At 37.4% G+C, this 21,662-nt stretch overlaps 1 protein-coding gene across 2 annotated transcripts; it reads right to left on the bottom strand.

Moving 5' to 3' along the window:
• Positions 1–770: 770 nt before the first annotated feature.
• Positions 771–10,945, bottom strand: LOC131971414 (poly(rC)-binding protein 2-like). 2 transcript variants are annotated; one of them, XM_059332849.1, is made up of 13 exons: positions 10,793–10,945; positions 9,865–10,001; positions 9,023–9,046; positions 8,899–8,931; positions 8,648–8,764; positions 8,416–8,547; positions 7,572–7,700; positions 7,393–7,467; positions 5,404–5,463; positions 4,994–5,066; positions 4,842–4,897; positions 3,911–4,080; positions 771–1,843 (listed from the first exon to the last, which is right to left on the bottom strand). In XM_059332849.1, the coding sequence occupies exons 2-13, from the start codon at positions 9,931–9,933 to the stop codon at positions 1,807–1,809; spliced, it is 975 nt and encodes a 324-aa protein (XP_059188832.1). In that variant the 5' UTR covers positions 9,934–10,001; positions 10,793–10,945; the 3' UTR covers positions 771–1,806. The 2 variants fall into 2 exon arrangements, with proteins under 2 accessions (XP_059188832.1, XP_059188833.1); XM_059332850.1 differs by having other exon boundaries at positions 5,422–5,463.
• Positions 10,946–21,662: the final 10,717 nt, after the last annotated feature.

Genomic DNA, 21,662 nt, shown 5'->3' with positions numbered 1-21,662 from the left:
CAACTTTTTTCATACATAATTCAGTTTTTTTATTTCAACATGCAACACATGGTGAATATGTTTACTGAGACTGGGATGTCTACACTAGAACCAAAATTAAAAACACCCCGAACTGTAAGAGTTAATAACCTTATTGAGGCTAAGATGGATAAACCAAAGGAAATGAAGGCACATACCCATTACAAAAAAACTAAAACTAATACAAACTAAACTAAAACTAAGCATTTTCAAAAAATAAAAAATAAACTAAAACTAGCAAACTCACTCTAAAAACTAACTAAAACTAACTGAATTTGAAAAGAAAAATTCACAACGAAATTAAAACTAAAACTAATGAAAAATCCAAAACTATTATAACCTTGCTCTAGAGTCACTAAACTGAACCATGTCATTGAGAATCCATGCTGGAACAGGGAAAACATGCAAAGCCCCAAGCCAGATTCAATCCCCCGACCCTCTTGGTGAGAGGGAAAGTGCTACAAGAATGTTGATTTTGTTTTAGGAGTGAAGACTAGCCGGTAAAAAGCCTCGCTCCTTGAGTAAGCTTGCTTTGTGGAAGAAGCCCTGGTTGTCTTTCATGAATAAGTAAACATTACAACATACAGATTGTTTTAAGCATTTCACATCTTTTTTTATTTCTGCATTTCATTTCTTCAACAATTTAATTGCACCCAGATCTACAATAGTTTGAAAACGTGCACAAAAACGTGAGTTTCTTCATCCTGCAAAGAATAATAAAAAATAAAATCTGACCCAGGCAAAAAAGGATAGCAGGAAACTAGTGTTAATTCTATAATTCTCCTTCTAGTTCATCATAATTTAATACCTCAGCATAATATACTTATAAAGACCAATATGTCTTGTAGTTTTTGCCCCTTGCAGCATTCCCCCGCCCTGCAGTTAAAAAAAATATTTTCTCTATTTAAAACAAACATTTCAATGTTATCATTATTATCATCATCATTACTATGGTCTTAGTAATTTCAGAGAAAAGAAAATATTTTCCTCTCATTCAGGCCCACACCTGGTGACCAAGGCCCACCCACCCTTATCAGAATCCAGTACACAACGATGCTCAAAAGTCCTGATCGAGAAATATAACGGATGGAAACAGGAATGACAAAACAATTATTCAGCAAATTAGAGGTGAGACAAAACATAGCTTAAAATTCTCCTTTGAACCCGCACTCAACAAGGGATAAATTACCTTCTGACTAAAAGGTTTTTCCTGCATACATCTTCACCTGGAGATCATTTACACCCACTGAAACCCGTTAAACCCACAATGCCTCATTCAGGAAGTACAGCTTCAAATAGAAAGATGGCAAATATCAATGAATTCTACTCTTACACGGAGCTGTGTATTAAATAAAAATAAATAGATATTTAAAAGGGAAAGAACAGTCCATCTATAATGTTATTGTGTGTCTTTTTTTCTTCATTTTTTGACATTTTCTAAGAAAAATCTGACATAAGAAAAACATTTATGCCTTTTTCAGATTTTTCTAAAACTTTTTTTTTACCTATATCAAGAAGTTCATACAGATATACAGTAAAATAAGAGGAAAAATACAACAGAAGGAAGTATTTAAAAACTATATGCAAAGGGAATTTAAAAACATAATAAATAAATAAAATACCAATATCGTGATGATGGTGTAATTACAACTGAGTAGGCGTCTAACCAAAGCAGAGGAGAAAACAGTGAGTTTATAGTACTTGGTTTTTGCATTAAGTTCAATAAGGGACCTCTTGGTAAAAAGTAGGGGGAGGGGTTACGTTAGGTGCTGATGAAGATCCTCCATGTCAGTTGGCTGCGAGTCCAGTAGCTTCAGAAGAGAGCCTGAGAAACACAAAAAAAAAAAAAACAGGAAAACTTAATACCTCAATGTTAGTCAAGAAACTTGAGCTCAAACAGCAAAAACTCTGAAAAAGTGGGACACTATTGATGTAAAGAAACTGTTGGATTTAAATATAATCTAGACTTGAATGCAAAAAAAAATCTTCAAAAATATGTCTGAAATTCACCATATGGTGTCTCTTATTATGTAAGTGCTGTGCCTCATTTCATTTTTTTTTTAGCAGTCTTGTAACATAATGACAAAATAATTTTAAAAATCCCCTTTCAATGATTTTGCCAGAGAATGTCCTTTACTATCACGAACTTCCTTCTGCAGTCTGGCAATAACAAAATGATGAAGTCGGATATGTCAAGAGCATGACAAATTTTTCATTACTCACATCCTCGTGTCATTTTATCCTCACCCAATGGGACTTTCCCTCTGTGAAAACTGACCTGGTCAATACTCCGTTAATTATAAATACATTACCCGTCTTCCCACTCTGATTCCCTGGTCAAGTCAATGTCAAAACACAAATAACATTGACCCTTTCAGACATTTCACATGAGTATGGAGTATATGACGGTTTATCAAAAGGCCAAGCTGAATGGGAAGGTTTTCAGTTTACTTAAGGTTAACTTGAAACATCCAAATGGGACTGGAAGTTGAGTATTGGAAAGGTCAGTCTTTACAGTTCATGATTTCCAGAACCAGCTGAAATCTGCTTTTTTTTTTTTTTTTTTTAAACCAGTAACAGGTAAAAACTACGGAAAACCTGAACCGCAAGTGAAGAAATTTTTTTTTGAGATGTTATCTTGTTATTTCGAGATCATATCTCTTTATTTCAAGATAATATCTCATTATTTCGAGATAATACACATATGTAAAAAAAAATAAGAATAAAAAAAAAAAAATCTTCCAATTTTTTTTTTTCTTCAGATATTATCTCATTATTTCGAGATAATATCTCGTAATTACGAGATTTTTTTTATTTTTTTTTACATGAGATATGAGATAATATCTGAAGAAAAAAAAAATTTTGAAAGATTTTTTTTTTTTTAATTCTTATTTTTTTTTTTTACATATGTGTATTATCTCGAAATAATGAGATATTATCTTGAAATAACGAGATATGATCTCGAAATAACAAGATAACATCTAAAAAAAAAGTTTTCTTCACTTGCGGTTCAGGGCTTCCGTAAAAAACTGCCTGTAATATGTAATAGTAGTCTGATGCAAAACACAGCTTTGGTAAATAAAAAACTATTTAATTTCATCATCTTTTTTCTCATCATTATTAGAACATGAGGACAACGGAGCACCTTCTCTCACAGGCTGCTCCAGCTCCGCTGTCATAGGGACAGATACAGAAAATCTTTCCTTCCACATGCCATCACACTGTACAATAACAAATAATAGTCTGGTTCATTACATGCTGTCAATGCACTTTATGTGTTTTTTATGCACACTGTTCATTGCACCTTATTTGTTTCATAGCACCAACATTTTTATTTTTATACTGTATATTCATATTTATTCTGCACTGGAACTCTATTCTACTCCTTAATACACACTCGTTCTTTAGACACTTTATTTTTTATTGTATTTTTATATTTTATTGCTTGAAGTATGCCTAGGTTGTTCTTTTTATTTAATTGTGTTGTCATTGTCTCTGTGTGTAATGCTGCTGCTACGCTGTAATTTCCCAGCTTGGGATGAATAAAGTCTATCCATCTATCCATCTATCCATCTATCCAGCTAGCTATCTATCCAGCTAGCTATCTATCTAGCTAGCTTTCTATCTAGCTAGCAATCTATCTAGCTATCTAGCTAGCTATGTCCGAAGTCTGAAGTCTTTGATTCAAATAGTGGCTGGCCAAATTAACAGAATGATAAGAAAACTATCTAAATTAAGCATATTATCATCATGTTATTGTCCTGTAAACTGCATCCTGGATAGCGTTTTGAAAATTTCAGATACAAAGTAAAGAGTCAGACTTAAAATACTGCTGTTACTGTAAACCTGCAGCTCTGTGAATGATGTGTTGCAGCAGCATAAAGCTTCTTACCGGGCATTGATCAGGTACTCAGCCAGGCTGATACTGGCATGGGAGCCAGTGATGGTGACCTGTCTGTCAGTGGAGCCCTCCACAGGGTTGGCAATCTTGATCTGAGCCCCTGACATCTGACGGATCTCATTGATCTTTGCGCCCTGACGGCCAATGATGCAGCCAATGAGCTGGAGGAGAAGAAGGAAAAAATTGTGAGAACACGCCGGCGGTTCCCAAACTTTTTTAGCCGTGCACCCCCTTCTATGTCCCAACCGGGTTGACGCACCCCCAATCCCCCACACCTTCAAAAAAACAAAATGCAATAAGATTTTTTATAGCCATATTAAAAGTGGAGGACGATGACAGGCTCAGGATCAGAGGCAGAAAGCAGATCAGTTGGGAAAATGTTATAATATTTTGAGCTGCGTTGAACAAAAATTGCAGCAAATTTAAATGAGCGTGGAGTGAACACAACCCCGTCATGATAACACAGGTTGGAAAAATGATACAAGAACAAGAAGATAACTTCTTCTACGCTTCATTATAAGATCAAAAACAACCAAAAATAGATGCAAAAATGACCAAAGATGACACAAAATTATCCAAATAGACACAAATTGACCAAAAATACATGTAAAAATTACCAAACAACCAAAAAATAGATGCAAAAATGACCAAAATGGATGCAAAAATGACCAAAATAGATGCAAAAATGAACAAGAAATGACACAAAATTAAATAGCCTGTATTTATTAATTAATTAATAACACGTCTTTATTGTGTGGGGGAAAAAAATGTAATTGTGTAATTATCAGACCGCCATTACATTTTTCATCTCGCGCACCCCATAGCAGCAGCTGACGCACCCCCAGGGGTCCACGCACCACACTTTGGGAATCCCTGAATTAGACAGTAAAACTAAAAAAAGGAGGAGATAAATGTGACTTACATCGTTTGGAATGGTCAGCTCATGAGAGCCAGTTTGTGCAGAGGCGTCCATCCCAGCTGAAGAAATGCAAAGAAAGCCCATGAGACTGTTGACTAGGTGGATTATTACAAATCTACATTAATCACGTTCCCACTTTCAATCTGTCCACCTACCCTGGAAGCCCTGGTTGCTATGTGCAATGGGGAAGGGGCTCTGCTGCATGGCCAGCTGGTGAAGTTTGGTGAGCTGTTGAAACAATGGAGGAAAGGACGCAGAGAGCAAACAAAACAGAATGAGCAAAATCTAGAAAACACTTGAAAGCTGAAATTTTTGAATTATTTCCCTTTTTGTAAGTGGTTATAATGATGATGATGAGAGGAAAAACATGAAATGGAACTTATGATTTATTAGCCTAAAGGGGTTAAAAAATGTCACTGTTAAAAAGGTTAATTTAACATAATGTTTGGAATTGTTAAATGGATGTCAGGCAGTGAGGGCTGGAAAAATAAAGAGTCAGTGGGATGAAGTAAGAAGGTGGCATGGCTTCCAAGGACCGAAGTTGCAAATATATTGGATCACTTACAGAGGGCCCTTCACTTACATCAGGCTGTGGAATGGCGTGCTGCCCTTGGACAGCGTATGCCTGCAAGGAGAGAACAGCACTTAGGAGGGTGTGGCAACGTCACACACTGTGTACTCCAATATCCATCAGTCCCCTGCCCTTGCTGTGCTATAAGAACAAAGCCAGGCATGCTACAGACAGCAGGAACGCAGCTAGAATGATGCTCGAGCATAATTCAATAACTTTGAGCAGAAGTGCTTCAGTAAAATGTTGGAATATTATCCTTCAAAAACAGTGGACACTAGGGCTGTAACCGTGTGTTCAGACCGGACGCGTATCGAATTTTCACGTCGCGTTACTCGTGCGAGTAGTTGAATTTACTCGCGTCACTCGCGCGAGTAAATAACTCGCGAATTTTCGCCCAAGAGACTATTTAGCGCCAAATAATTCCCTCCATTTCATTCTGTCATCAACCATGACAAGCATAGCGTCCCTGTACCTGCTCTGGAAGTCCGAGATACGTCGGAAAACACGCCGTCGTGTCTGGGTGAGTGACATCATCCGGAGGCGCACTCAGCACGGAGAGAGGACCGCAGAGTACTTCCACCTTTTTCCTGTCCCTCCTGCCGACCCACACCTCCTTCCTGCCTCTTTTCTCCTCTCTCTCATGTATGTATCTCGGACACTGTCGTCCAGAATCTCAACGCTGATAGGTTGTCCCGAAACAGCGTCACGCGAATATTTCGCCAAAGTTGAATTTATTGAACTCACACGAATTCGCGTTGTTTCATTCGCGCCGCGACATTCGCGTCAATCGCGGCATTCGCGTCACGCGAAACCCACGATTCGCGACGCCGGCAAAAATTTGTGTCTATTCGCGTGTTTGCATTGACTTTGTATGTAATCTTGTCGCACGAAATATTCGCTACGCGTCCGGTCTGAACGCACCGTAATGGTACACAGAAGTCACGATTCGGTTCCGTCTCTGGTTTAGGAAGTAACGCTAATTGCATGTTTGGTCTATTTATTTTGAACACGGTAGCGAGTGTCAAAGACAGACAAGATGCTCGTGCTGGGGACTGAGGCAGTATTTTTCCCCAATGGCAACTTTGGTGAATTATTTTTGTTTAAAAAAAATAAAATAAAAAAAAGGAGCATTACAAACACTTTTGTATTACACTGTATAAAAAAGCCCAAGGCAAAAAACTGAAAGCATCTCTTATGCTATGAAACTGAAAATACAAAATAAAACTTAGTTGAATTAGTTCCACCATAGCTATGTTTACACATTCAGAGCAACCAAAACATGCATTATCCCAATTTGATCAAAACATCTGGGTGATGCCACTACTTGGTGCGTTTCCATTCTCATCTACTACAATGGCGCAACACTGACGCACCCTCCTCGTCTTATGGAAACGGAAGCTCAGAGGGGACAGACCTTTTTTTCTTGCAGCCCCCAAACTATGGAATGAGCTACCTTTGCACATCAGACAAGCCTCCTCACTGTCCATTTTTAAAACTCATCTTAAAACCTATTTTTATTTCTTGGCTTTTAACCACGCATGAGACTGCTCTTGCTTTAGTGTTTTATGGTCTGCTTTTATTTATTGTTTTTCATATTGTTTTAAAAAGCAATGAATCTATGTATTTTAGTGTTTATTCCTGTTTTATTTATTTTATTGTCTCTTGTTCTGTTTGTTGATGTACAGCACTTTGTTGCGGCTGTGGTTGTTTTAAAGTGCTTTACAAATAAAGTTGAGTTGAGAGTTGAGTTATACACTACTCTGCCCCTTATTTGGTGTTGTAGCTGACCAGGAACCCGTTGTGAAATGTGGTTTCACATCACATGCATCAATCTACAACACGTTATGTGTGCAGCTGCATACACTGGACCTTGTCCCCTGTACCACGACGGTTCAGCGTAATTACATGACCCTCGTGGACACTGCCTGGACAAACCGTACAAGCGACAGAAATGGAGATAAAAACAAGCAAACGTTTGTTTACCTGACCACCTGCAAAGATGACAGGAGAGCCTGAGGGTTTGGGTCTGTACGGGATGGTCACTCCCTTTGGTGGAGACTGAGGAAACAGAAATATCCAGCATTGATTTTTGAAGTAATGTCAACAGTAACACAGAAAGAAAATACACCATCAGGAGTATAAATAACAGTCATCACACATACCTCAAGCATGACAACGCAGATCTGCTTGACACACTCAATAATGGACTGTGGGGTCCCTGCAACGGTGATGGCACGCTCTGTGGAGTTGGGCAACATGTCCCCTGCTACTTGTACCTGAGCTCCTGCTGACTGCAAACACACACACAAACAACAAGAGTCAGGACAGATCAGAGACAAGACACAAATGTTAAAGGAACACTCCACCGTTTTTTCATATTAAAACATGTTATTCGGTCAAGTAAGACAAGTTGATACAGACCTCTTGCGTCTCAATGCGTGCACTCAATCGCCCTGGCGCGCGGCGCCACTTGGCTAGCACTTAGCTTAGCCCGGTTCATTCATTAGGATCCAAACAGATGGACAGTTAGAAGCGACCAAACTCCTCCACGTTTTCCCTATTTAAATACAGCTACACGAGTAGTTAAACGACCAAGTATGGCGACACAAAATAAAAAGTGGCGCTTTTCTAAGCGGATAAAAAGGATAACTATAATGTATGGCGGAATAGCACTTGGGAGCACTTCGACTCTGCGCAGTAATATCATCACTCCTGAGGGGAGAAGATTTTTCAGGAGTTTAACTACTCGTGTAGCTGTATTTAAATAGGGAAAACGTGGAGGAGTTTGGTCGCTTCTAACTGTCCATCTGTGTGGATCCTAATGAATGAACTGGGCTAAGCTAAGCGCGAGCCAAGTGGCGCCGCGCGCCAGGGCGATTGAGTGCACGCATTGAGACGCAAGAGGTCTGTATCAACTCGTCTTACTTGACCGAATAACATGTTTTAATATGAAAAAACGGTGGAGTGTTCCTTTAAGAAAACAAAGAAATGAGTATAATGACAAACCTCTCTGATTTCCTTGATCTTGCAGCCACCTTTGCCAATGAGTGAGCCACACTGGCTGGCAGGCACAACGAGGCGCATGGTGACCGGTGGTTTGCTGGTGGCTGTACTGTTAGTCATTGAGGTGCTAATATCCTGGAGAGGAGGCGACACGTCAAGAATTAGAAAACTTGAAATTGGCAATTCTATTTCCGAGTAACTTGTCTGATTTAACATGCAGCGAGACAAATCTAACCTCCTCCAGTTTCTCAATTATCATGGAGAAGGCTTTAAAAATGGAGGTGGTGGGGCCCGCAAGGGTAATGATCCTCTCCGGACAGTTCCCCTCTGAGATGTTGATGCGAGCACCACTCTGCACAGACAGGCAAACAAAACAGGAAATATCAAATTAGTTGCAGTGTTATCATATGACAGATGAGTCAATGTCACTAGAATTATGGACACATTTCTTGTCGTTTAACCACATTTAAAAAAAAAAAATCTTACCTCCTCTCTCATCTTCTTAACAGACTCTCCTTTCTGTAAAGAAAGCACAAATATACAATATTTACAAATCACACAGAGGGGCAAGATGTAGGCAGCAATCATGCAGGCAATAAAAGCTAATTACCTTTCCAATGATGCTTCCAACCTCCTACAGAAGAGAACAAAAATGCATGTCAAAACAATTTATTGAGACTTTATTGAGAAAAACTGATGTTTGTTTTGATTAAGAGTCTGTAAATTAAACTGAATATCGTCACACTGTTAAAATAATCGCCTAAGTCATTTTTTGTCAAAATGTTGTTGTTTTTTGCCTTAATCATCTCCTCATGACGCTGGCCACCTATGGTAAAATCACCTACATCCTCAGTTGGTCAGATCATGTGATTTTACCCCTTTAAGACAATGGCCTATGTCAAGTGTGTGACTTAAGCAGATTTATTATGCCTAAGACAAAATAAAATGTGACTCAGGCAATTTTTTAACATGCCTTTGTGACTTAAGCAAGATATGGTAACACTTTATTTTGAAGGTGTCTACATAAGAGTGACATGAGCGTGTCGTAAACATGACATGGGATGTGTCATGAACATTATTGACACCTTGAAGTGTCATTAATGCTCATGATACTTGTCATGTCAGGCTTGTGTGACTCTTATGTAGACACCTTCAAAATAAAGTGTTACCATTTCTTGCTTAAGTCACAAAGGTATATCCAAAAAATTGTCATTTATTTCTCTTAAGTTACATAATTTACACACAGTGTTATTACTATGCCAATAGCCATCCTTTGTTACATCCTTTTTGAGTGAAATGATCAATAAATGTCATATGTTACACTTTTGGTGAAGTTTTTTGTGTTTCCTGCAAAACTTGAAAAAATGAGTTAGGTGATTGCTTTACCAGGGTGACGATATTACTTTAAACTGGCTGATTTTTCACTTGTTATCAATCACTGCATGCACTCACCTTCCCATGCATGAGTAGCCTGATGGTTAAGGTGACATTAAGTCCTCCTTCAACCAGACTTGAGTCCATTGCTGCAGTTTGGGATTCCACGTTTAAAACTGGCCAACAAAGTGGGTCTTTGGTCACTGGTTGAATGTCTGCAATAGAACGGAAAATGTGACCATCAGGGACAAATGTAGTTACTGGAAACTATGAGGACATCTCGGCAGAAAGCCTTGTTTACTAAAAAAAAGCTGCTGTCAGTGCACATCAATGAAGCAATGTAGGCAGTTTAACACACAGTTTGAGCTCGTGCTGTAGTTTAAAACCTTTATCTGCTCATGTTAACAGAATGAGGCGTCTCAGTGTTGTAATTCATGTTAGACTGGCCCGGGTCCACTCATTCACGTTAGCAGAATGACCCACTGTCTCCCAGGGGCTATGTCTATTTCCTGGCATCAAACAGCTGTGGCGACATAGCGTATCGATTTATATTTAATGGCTTAATGTGAGCTACCAAAACAGCCTTCACGTGTTAGTAACTTTTAATCGAGGGTGCATCCATAGAAACAAGAAGAGTTATTTTATAGAGCTATTTTAGAGAGAGCATCACAGCTAGCCACGCAAAGCGTTTGAAGGCTAAGTTAGCATCTTGTCATTTCTACAGAAACTTCCTAAATTAAAACACACAGGAATAACTAGACTGCGGGAATATTTAGACAAAACATGTTTTTAAAAATAACGTGTAGCTACTAACTCCTTATCGGTCATAAAGTTAAATACAGTTCTGTAAATTTCCATTCAGGTCGCTATCGTTAGCATCGCATGATCCAGTAAATAGTCGGATCCCGCGGCCTACGGAGCGCACCGAGGCACGCCGAGTTGTCCCCGTCCTTCTCTCCGGGAGGAGAAGCGGGCAGAAACAAAGCCATGTTTCTGGAAGTCTTACCCGAGCCGGCCCTTGCTGTGTGTCCAGGGGGTGGGTAGGGTGGCAAGGGTAGCAGGGTAGAAGGGGAGAGGTTCGGGAGGGAGTTTTAAAAGGATCCGGGGAAGAGGGAAGAGACGCCGCTGTTCGATCGGACTCCACTCTTCTGCTTGGCACAAAAGACAAAATGAATTCAACTTTGACCTCTCAACTGCCCCGCCCCTCTCACCGGGGTCAACCCCGCCCACTCCGGAGCGCTGTCCCCATGGATATATATATAAACACATTTCTTATAGATATCTATGGCTGTCCTTTTTTCAATATGGCAGATGTTAAATGTTTGTCCTACAAAATAATAATAATATCTTAACCCTATAAAGCCAAGTGTATCATATTAGATACAGTGATTTTTGAGACTTCTACATCATCAAAAACCTGATGTATACATGTGTTGAAGATAAACAAACTGAACAACAAATTGCACAAAAATACCGGATGTAGCAAAAATGATATGCAGGTTCCACGAGTGGATCAGTCATTGCTGCATTAAAAAACTTCATATCAGCAGATGTATGATGTTGTGTTACATAGAAAAAATATGTATTTTGCATGTTTGAGGAAAAAGGAAAAGTTAAAAATGTTGTTGTTTGATGTTTTTGTTAGTTCAAGAAAAACAAACTGTGAGCAACAAATTGCACAAAAAGACCTGATGTATCAAATATGATACAAATTAGAATTCATATATGCAATTTATTTATTTTTTAAAATTCGTCAGCAAGTTAATAAGCACTCGGTTTTAAAAAAAATTGAATTTTCTGGCAATTATTTCATGGTTCAGGCTTTATAGGGTTAACCCATAAGAACCCAGACCTATTTATCCTTAAAGGAAAATTATGGGGGATATACCACAGACCAAGTGGACCACATAGAACACATGTTTTAAATGTTTTTTTTAAAAATCTACCCCTAAATGTCAAAGATCTGTGATGTGACATATATATACGTTACATTAGGCGTTTATTGTATTTATGTTTATGATATTTCTTATTTAAAAAAAAAAAAAAACTAGACACATTTTTTGCTTACAGAAACACACATTTGCCTTTTTCTTTGCATCTCCAAAACATTTATCAAAATTGTGACTTTTATATGGCTGTTTAACAATAAAAATTTTTTAGATTTTTTCAAAGTAACAAAATAAGAATAAATCAATAATAAATAAAAACAAATAACCATTTGCCTTTTTGTTTGCATCTCCATAACATATATAAAAATTGTGACTTTAGTTTGTTCAGGAAATATGGTCAGAACAAGTTAAATGCAATAAAAGACAAACTATTAACGGATAATAATTGTTAAATGGGTTTAAACTTAGCCTTGTAACAAAAAAATAAGGTTTTTGAAATTAGCTACTTTTTCACATTTCGGTTTCCAGTCTCACCCACATTTTGGAGAAGTCATTTCTTGTCAAAGTCACATGACCACCACACCAGGGTGTTGAGTATACCTCATTTAGGGATTTAATGAGTTAAGGTGACGCATAAAGCTGAATATGGGAGATTCTAGAAGATTTAAAGTGTTTGTTACACGGGTGTCAGCATGGGTTCTTATGGGTTAAAAATCATGTAATTCAGGTAAGAGAACACTTTTTTCCATTTTTAGAGACATATGCAGTGTTTATTTTATTCATGAGCACAATGAATGTGCAGAGTGATGTTAATTTGATGTGATGTTGTATCTTGTGGGCAGTGGGATGCAGTGCTTGGATGTAGCTAATTAGGCTACATTTCTTGGATGCTTGGATCACATTACTTTGAAATGTCTTCAGTTATTAAAATACAAATCACCAGTGTACTTGACACCGGAAGAAGTTGAACTAGTTTAGTTTGGTTAAACTGGTCCAGGGAGACTGAGGACAAATCAAAATTTGAAAACTGTTTTTGATTCCCTTTAAAAAAAAATTCATTCAAATTCCTGCAAACAGACAAAAATAACGCATTAAACATTCAAAAAACAACCCATCCCAACAAAACAACGTATTTTTGAAATTTTCGAAAAAAGATTTTTTGGGAATTTTTTTGGGGAAAAATCCCTTAAAAACCAGTGGTAGAATGTACTGTACTTAAGTAAAATTTTGAGGTACATGTACTTTACTTGAGCATTTCCATTTAATGTAACTTTTGCTTCACTACATTTTGAGGCAAATATTGCACTTTTTACTCCACTACATTTAGCCGACAGGTTTAGTTACTTTTCAGGTCAAGATTTAACATAAAAAACAGGATCAATTTAACTTTGACTTTTAATTTTTTCTTTAATTTAAACCTCAAAATAAGAGCATATTATGTAGTTAAAATTAGCCCTATTTTTACAAAATTAAAACGCTGCTCACATTAATACACAAATAATGATAATCCAATAATATATATATATATATATATATATATATATATATATGAATGAATAAGACATGGAAGTATGTCTTGTTTGGTTGTACTTATAGTTTTTTTCAATACATGTTTTCAACGTTATCATAGCTCTTCCTAATTCTTATATTTACTGTAGCAAAGTTTAGTGATTAGATGAACTGTAGGAGAAATAAAAAAACAAAAACAAAATAAGAGCTTATTATGTAGTTAAAATTAGCCATATCTTTTCAAAATTAAAACGCTGCTCACATTAATACACAAATAATGATAATCCAATTATATATATATATATATATATTTTTTTTTTTTTTTTTTTCAATACATTTTTTCAACGTTATCACAGCTCTTCCTAATTCTTATATTTACTGTAGCAAAGTTTAGTGATTAGATGAACTAAAGGAGAAAGAATGACACACTTAAAAAAACACAAAAATAAACAATATTATGATAACTTTGTGTCATTAAAGTACAGCATTAGTTCTACTGTTTAATTAATATGTACAGGCCTCATAATCTAAAATATTGCAATAAATAATTAACCAGTGGGAAAACACATTTAATAATAAACTTTAATTATAAGAGCGTTCATTTGCGATAGTATAAATCACTCTCACTTTTTATCTTTCCTAATATGGGGTGGATAAAAACAGTTTTGTTGTTTGTGTGCTATGAATTCCTGTCCACACTTATAACTCACTGCTGCAGTTATCTGTGAATCCAGCAGATGGCACAATAACTCTGTGAGTGCCACTAATCTGAATTGAGCTGGTTGCAGCAGTCTTTTTTTTTTTTTTTTTTTTTACATCCTACATCTTTTTCAGGCGTTTTTTGAACCACAGCCTCATTATTATAATTTTTTTAGAGGTATTTCACCCGGTTAAAATCTAAATGTAATAGTGATGCAGGAAATTCCTCACTCCCAGGAATATTTATTTGAATGAGTCAGCACTCTAATTATGCATTTTTCAGAGCAGGACAGCTTTAATAATTCTATTAATGATTTTCCTGTAGTTAATCTCCCACACAGGCCACGGAGGCTTCTGTCGGCTTCAGTGTTTCTGTTAATGTCTGATGATGAAGAGCAGACAGTTGGTCAGTAATTGGATCATATGGTCAAGTAAGAGCACAGCCGCCCAACGTTGCTGTACAATTACTGTAAATGATGAGTTGATTTGACTAAAATCCCTGGACATATCCACTGATGTATTCTAAATATAAAACTAAATATGATGCTTGTACTGCCAGGCTTTTACCCCTGATGATATTTAAAAAACTGCTGATACAGTATCAACATGGCCAAAAGGAAGACTTCAGGAATTCACCTCTTGACCTGAAAATAATGAGCTTCAGCTTTATTATTAGGCTTTTGTTTTAAAACAAAGAATATGATTGATGACTTTCCGCTTCATGATGGATTGCCTTGTTTTCTGCGAGGGTTGTTGTTTTGTTGTGTTGTCACATGATTGATGGGATAAATGAGGATCTTAATTGTGGGCTATGTGTTTATTCTGAATTAGCGGAGTAGAATTGAAGAAGAGGATTGTTAAAATCTGGTGTTGTTCTATTAGAGTACTACATAAGCCAAGAGAGAAGCAGAAGCGATGGTTAAAATAGGAACAGTATAACCCTATAACCATGTGTTCATGGTCTGGTTGACAGAGTATTCTGCCTGAACTCACTCAGCACATGTTCATTAATCTGGTGCACATCAGAGCACCCACAATACAATTAGTCAATGGTCAGAATAGCTTGCTATTGTCTGCAACTAATCTTCTACTCGTTAATCTATAAATCCAATTCTCTATCAGAACCGATGTCCTACACTGCATGGTTTACACACTGTTGTTTACCTGCGTGACTCATGAATCATGTCTGGCTCTGTTTCACGGGTTCAGAATCACTCGATGGATTGCCTCCACACCGGGAGAAATTGAGCTCAGCTATTCTGAAAGCAGTTTGTCTCAGCACTTCCTGTATTTCTTTTTTAAAATCTCTAACATGAATGCAGGCAGTAGATGTTGGAGCTTGTTTTAAAGAGCCATCTGCAGTGCTGCTGAATGGTGCCAAGGCTGGTGGTGTGTGTGTGTGTGTGTTTAGCTTTTTTTAATAGAAGCATAGCTGACCAGATTTGCCCCAATAAGACATTAGTAAGTAAAATGTACAGTAACTTCACCTCCTACATGAACAGTTTCAATTCCTCCTGAAATAACACTGATGAGTAAATAAATAAATGAAAAACACATGATGTGAAAAACAAAGAACAAGTGTCAACATATTTAATCAGGGTAAAAAAAATAAATCTGCTTCTTTGATCTGAAGAGCGATCACTGAGAGATGATAATACAGAATAGAGGAGGTGCAAGCTCTTCAGCTTTTTCACTCTCCGTGGCCTTTTATGTGTGTCTCGCCCTGTCAAGTAATTGCTTACATAATCATCTGCTTACTTTAATCTCCGAATCTTTCCCACAGTTTGTGCTCTTTTATACACGTCCCCTCTTTTCTCTCCCCCAACTCCCAAATTCAATGCACCCTCCTCCTGTTCCCTGTTTTTCTCCTTCAGTGCTTTTATCCGACATGCCCACTGGCACTCTCAGTCTCTCTCCGGTCCCTCTTCCCTCCACCGGTGAGTGGTCATTGATTACTGTACATGAATTGTATGATGAAATGCCACTCGCCCACCTAACATCCTCTTGTCAGCTGCCCCTGACATCCCACTGCCTCAGTGCATTGCAGGCTGTCTTTTCCAGCTTGTTTAATGCTCACAGTGCTATTACCTTCCTATGATGGTGATTCACATCTGGATTCACTTTACAGTTTTGCAACCGTGAGCCTTTAACTACTGTAATAGCACATATTTTCTGCACATGTGCAATTTTATACGGTGGAAAACACTATTGTTTACAGTGATAAAAAAGGGAGACTAAATCCAATTTATTCTCTTCAGCTGTAAATTGTCTGCGCATAAAGTAAATGATCTAGATTACAGTGTGAAACCTGATGACACACTCAGAGCCAGAGAGAAGGGTATCCAATTAGTCACCTAATTAGCAAGTGAATGTTGTTTTGAAAATTAAAGGTCTTGAAAAGAGATGGTAAACAAAAGCACTCATGATAAACTAGACCTTGCAACTCCAATAACTTTTAGAGGACATATTGTATTATGTTTTTTTCATACTTGTATTTTGAGTTTCTGTAGAACATGGTTACATGCTTGAATAAAATAAAACACTCATGTTTTTTCACACTGTGTCTGAATTGAGCTGTATTCACCCTCTGTCTGAAATGCTCTGTTTTAGCGCCTGTGTCTTTAAGCCCCTCTCCTGAAAAATATTGTGTTCATCTCCTGTTTAGCAAATTAACTTTTTTTTAAAACAACAATAAACCACCTCAAGCAAGCGTAAAACTTTTATGCGCATTTACAAAAGTTTTATCAAATTTTGGGTGTTTCAATCAAGCTTTTCTCATGCAAATCTTCAAAATGTGCATCGAAATTAATTGATGGAAACACGACTACAGAGACTATAAATGCACTGTGCTAACCAAGCCTGCAGCTAGTATTGGTCACTTGGTCACTTCTAACACTAAAAATCCAAGATGGTGACGGTCAAAATACCAAATTTGAGGCTTCAAAACATGGATACAATGTTGGAAGCGGCTCTGTTTGTACGAAAGTAGCTCAGTGGTGCATGAAGCCAAAGTTGAACTTCTGTGTATAAAATTACCCAGATCTTCCATTGAGTTTCTGCACTTTAGGGCTCATAGAATATGCTCACCAGTTAACTTACAGATCCTCTAGACTTTCCAAATATAATCAGACGGAATGGATCAAATGATGATAGTTAAAGAAGTCGATTTTTGGGGGGTTGAGACACTCAAAGTATAGGAAAAAGTCTCTTCCCTATGGCATTACATGACGAACCCGGTTTAATTCCAACAAAATACACTGTAAAAAATGTCTGTAGATTTTACGGTGAAAAACTGCTAAACCATGACAGTAAAAGACCGTAAAAGATGAAACACCGTAAATGTATATATCAGCCAAAACAGTATTTTTTTTTCACAGTTTATTTTTTTGAAAAATACATTACTCCACTGTAAAATACTCTGGCACCGTGTTTGTGACAAAAACATATACTGTAATATTTAATGATAAAATCTATAATTCATGCGTCATTTATGAAGTATTTTCTTGTCAGTTATATGGCAGAACAGCGTTTCTTTTGATGGAAAAACTTTTATTTTTTTACAGTAAAATATGGAATAAAATGGCAATCTTAAACGGGAAATCAACAGTGCTGATATAATTTTACCGTAATATTACAAAAAGCTGCACCGTGTTTATTACGGTAAAGTTCTGGCAACTACAGCTGCCGGTTTTTTACCGTAAAAACAACAGGGTTTTTTTTTACAGTGTACAACGAAAATGCTTGTTGTCCTATTTGTGATTTGTAACATCCAAAACAGAAAAACTGTGTGTGTATGTGTGTGTGTGTGTGTGTGTGTGTATATGTGTGTGTGTTTGTGGCAGGAGAAATGTTGGGATTCATGTTTGACAGAGCCGTGGGCAAATTGTACAGATCTGTTAACTCACTAAAATGGAGCTGCAGCGCTGCACAGTGGGACTGAATTCTCTCTGCAGGGGTGAGAACAGAACCAAAAGCTTGTGCTTGTATGGTGACGGCAACGTCACTACCTTTCCACAGCCGTAGTTAGAGGGGCCTGCGGGGTCACAGCGAGAGGTGACACGTGCCCGCGTAAACTGTCCAGTCAGGAACCAGAAAGGATGTAGAGCGGCTGTGACTCCCCACTCTTATTATAAGAAGATCTTCCGCAAATAGGTTGCTCCCACAGAGGCAAATAATTGGCGTGATATCTTGGGGGCACGAGCATGATGAGCAGTCTGCATTTTAATGCCAATCCTCCACAGGAAGAACCCAGTTATGCATGCCAGTGGGCACGCTCTCTGGACTCTGTGTGTTTAGGGGAACACATGCTATTGAAACAGAGCTTAAGAAGGGGAATGGAGTTTCATAATACAACATCTATTACCAATTGTATTTACATGAATCTTTGTGAAGTTAAATGATTGTGGTCTCTTAAAAATGGGTGGCATACAAAATATTGACTGCATAGGTTTGACTTTAAAAAAATCGAATTAACACCCAAAATTAGGAACAAACATACTTCATTAACACAGCCATGTTGGAGAAGCTGTGGAGATATAAATGTGGGCCATTCGCATGTGTTTTGGCTCTGCCCTAAGATCGCGAAATTCTGGGAAGATGTTCATTTAGCTATAGGCAGAGTTTTGGGTTATGTTGTACCTATGTCTTGTACATTGTTGTATCTTGGTATCATGACGGGTAATGTTGTATTAAAAGACGACAGGTACATAATGAAAATTATGCTAGTAGCCTGCAAAAAGGCAATCACGAGAAGGTGGTACAAGACAGACCCACCAGCACAAGAAGATTGGATGAAAATAATGGACGAAATACACATTATGGAACAAATGACTCATAAAATAAGGATTCAAGAGGATCAATGCTGCCGGAAATGGGAGAAATGGACAGAATACATAAAAACGACAGGGCAAGGACTATCACAGTGACATTAATACAGGATCTAACTGTAGAAATATAATGATCCAACATGTTCCTTTTTTGATGTTAGTTTTTTTTGTTTTTGTTTTGTTTTGTTTTATTTTACTTGGATGTATAATGTTCTACACTGCTTTAAGGGAGAAACAATAAAAAGAAAGTTATAAAAAAAAAAAAAAGAATCGAATTAGTTCTATTTCATTTTATCCCTTTATGGCTAAAACACAACCGCAACCAAATCAGCTCAAATAAACACTCTTTTTTTCATCTAACCCTTCCCATTCACACTTTTAAGAGTTACTCTCCAAAATTGACCTTTTGTATTTCAAATACTCACCCCATGTTTACCTTGAAATCCTAGAAATTGTTTTTCATCTTTCTCTTGATGCATTGGAGTAAATGGGGGTCTGCCTTTTAAAAACAGCAATATGAAAAACATCTGTTTCAAGCTCCCACACAACTCGTGCAGCATCCAAGGCTCATTTATCCAGTCGTATGCTCACTACTTCCCAAGGACATGCATTTCTACTAAAATATTATTTATATATTATAATTTACATTTTTTTCCTATTTACTTTTGTGCAGGTGTACGCTACTCATCGTTGCAAGTCAAGACAGTAGATGGCAGGAGGTTTTGAAATAGTAAGATTGCAACATGGTCTCACAGAAATCCGTGAAATAGCCACGGAATCGCTCAAATTTCCGTGAAACTGACACGGATTTCGCTACAATGCAAGTTAATGACAGTCATATCCTGTGGCTATTCCAACATACAAGTGATTATGTACATTCACTGAGTGAAGATTTAGAAAATAAAACATATATTTCTCGCTAGAAATGTGATCAAAATCCATTTTTATGCAGAAACTAAGTCAAAATATTGATTTTTCACTAAAAATGAGAGAACATGTTTTTTGTTCTGACCGCTGGGACCTTCAAAGTCACGTGACTTGGAACAAACCAATAGCCACGGGATATGACTGTCATTAACTTGCATTGTAGCGAAATCCGTGTCAGTTTCACGGAAATTTGAGCGATTCCGTGGCTATTCCACGGATTTTGAGTTAAGCGAAATCCGTGGCTATTTCACGGATTCCTGTGAGACCAGGTTGCAAGATTGGTTAATAGTGAGCATGCGACTGATAAACCGACCCAGGACTTTAAACCAGGTGCTTGCATCCTGCTGTTGAACGTTTTGTCAATAATGAGTGTTTTTAAGCTTTGTTACCTAACCTTAACCAAGTGATTTGGTGCCTAACATATTCAGCTGAAGAGATTCAACATATCTGTGGTTCTTTAATGTCATCCATTCTGTCTCAGCCTTTAATCCTTGTCCGTGTTACGTAAAACAGCAAAATATCACACATAATATCCAAAAATAATCCGAGGTCAAACACGGCTATCTTAAGCATCTGTAAGCATAAGAAATATGGAGAGTAAAAGCAACACACACACACAAACACCTGGCAGTAATGCTCTCTGAGTAATCTGAGAAACAGTTTGTTAGTCCTGGAGAGAGCTCTGAATATGCGGATTGTTACATGAAGCAGATTGTGAATGACGGAACGGACCGATCTCATCGAGCTCACAACAGAGCTTGGCAGTTGATGGTGGAACAGCTTTCTCCCTCCTCCAAAACACTCACTATACATCATGCACTACTCACAGGGAGGCCAGAGACAAAGCAAGAACTATCCCACTATTTTCACTTTCTCTGCCAACAATGTGTCACGATTTTCTACGGGTTACAACGCTGAAAAGAACCAGTTACAAACCTCATTTTGTTAATTTCAAAAGAGAATAAAACGGCTCTGCTTTTATTTGAAATTCCTGCCTTTAGACTAAATGAACCACACAAAGTGCACTAACAGTGATGGATGGATTGTGAAAGAAATTCCAATTTTTCTCCATCTGGTTCATAAAATACAGAAGAGTAAAAAGACATTTAACGACAGTAGATTGCCAAACAGATTCATCTTAAACATTGAAACAAAATGTTGTTTTCAGACTGTAAAAATGAGTTGGTTTTGCATCTACCTGCCTATATCCATCTTGACTTTACACAGGCTGTTGGTGCTAAGCTGATTAGACATGGTGTGCTTATCTCAAAAGCATTTCAGGGAAAGCTTTATGAAGAAGAAAATAATGTACTATACATTAAAGCAGCTGTTCTCAATTGGGGTCGCGAGATGATTTCTGGGGGTCGCCAAATCATTTTGGAAGTCAGCTCTGTCTCCACTGTGTTAAAGTGTTAATGTGTTTTCGGCTTTTTTTTTGTAATTTTGTGTCTTTCTTTAGTCATTTTGTGTCTTGTTTTTGTCATTTTGTGGTCAATTTGTGTCTTTTTTGGTCATTTTGTTTCATTTTTGGTCAATTTGTGTCTCTTTTTTGTCATTTTGTGTCTTTTTTGCTCAATTTGTTTCCTTTTTGTCAATGTGTGTCTTTTTTGGTCATTTTGTGTCTTTTTTTGGTCATTTTGTGTCTTTTCTGGTCATTTTGTGTCTTTTTTGGTCATTTGTTTACTCTTTTTGGTCATTTTGTTTCTTTTTTGGGTGATCTGAACTGTGCGTGTGCGTGAGTGGGGGTCACGGACAACATGCATGTTAAATTGGGGGTCGCGACTCAAAAAGGTTGAGAACTACTGCATTAAAGCTGCATTTACCTTATTTATTTTAGTTGTGTTTAATAGTCTAATGTAGCAAAGCAAACTCTGGATCCTCATTAACATTTCCTATTTTAATGTTGGTCTTAAACAACTTAGGTCAAAAGAAAAATATTTTGACTGAAAGAAATACAAAGGGAGGACAGGGCACGACCAGGCAAGCAAAAAATTTTATTCAAGAGCACAATAACAGCAATACAGTA

Source organism: Centropristis striata, chromosome 5 (genome assembly GCF_030273125.1).
Source record: "Centropristis striata isolate RG_2023a ecotype Rhode Island chromosome 5, C.striata_1.0, whole genome shotgun sequence".
NCBI lineage: Eukaryota > Metazoa > Chordata > Actinopteri > Perciformes > Serranidae > Centropristis > Centropristis striata.
The sequence above is the reverse complement of the archived record's forward strand: the minus strand, read 5'-3'. Positions and strand labels throughout refer to the sequence as shown.

Coding starts and splice junctions, on each gene's coding strand:
- LOC131971414 (XM_059332849.1), bottom strand. CDS start 9,933: ATGGACTCAAGTCTGGTTGAAGGAGGACTTAATGTCACCTTAACCATC. Junction 8,932..9,022: donor TTGGAAGCATCATTGGAAAG/GTAATTAGCTTT, acceptor CTTTCTTTACAG/AAAGGAGAGTCTGTTAAGAA. Junction 7,468..7,571: donor TCTGCGTTGTCATGCTTGAG/GTATGTGTGATG, acceptor CTGTTTCCTCAG/TCTCCACCAAAGGGAGTGAC.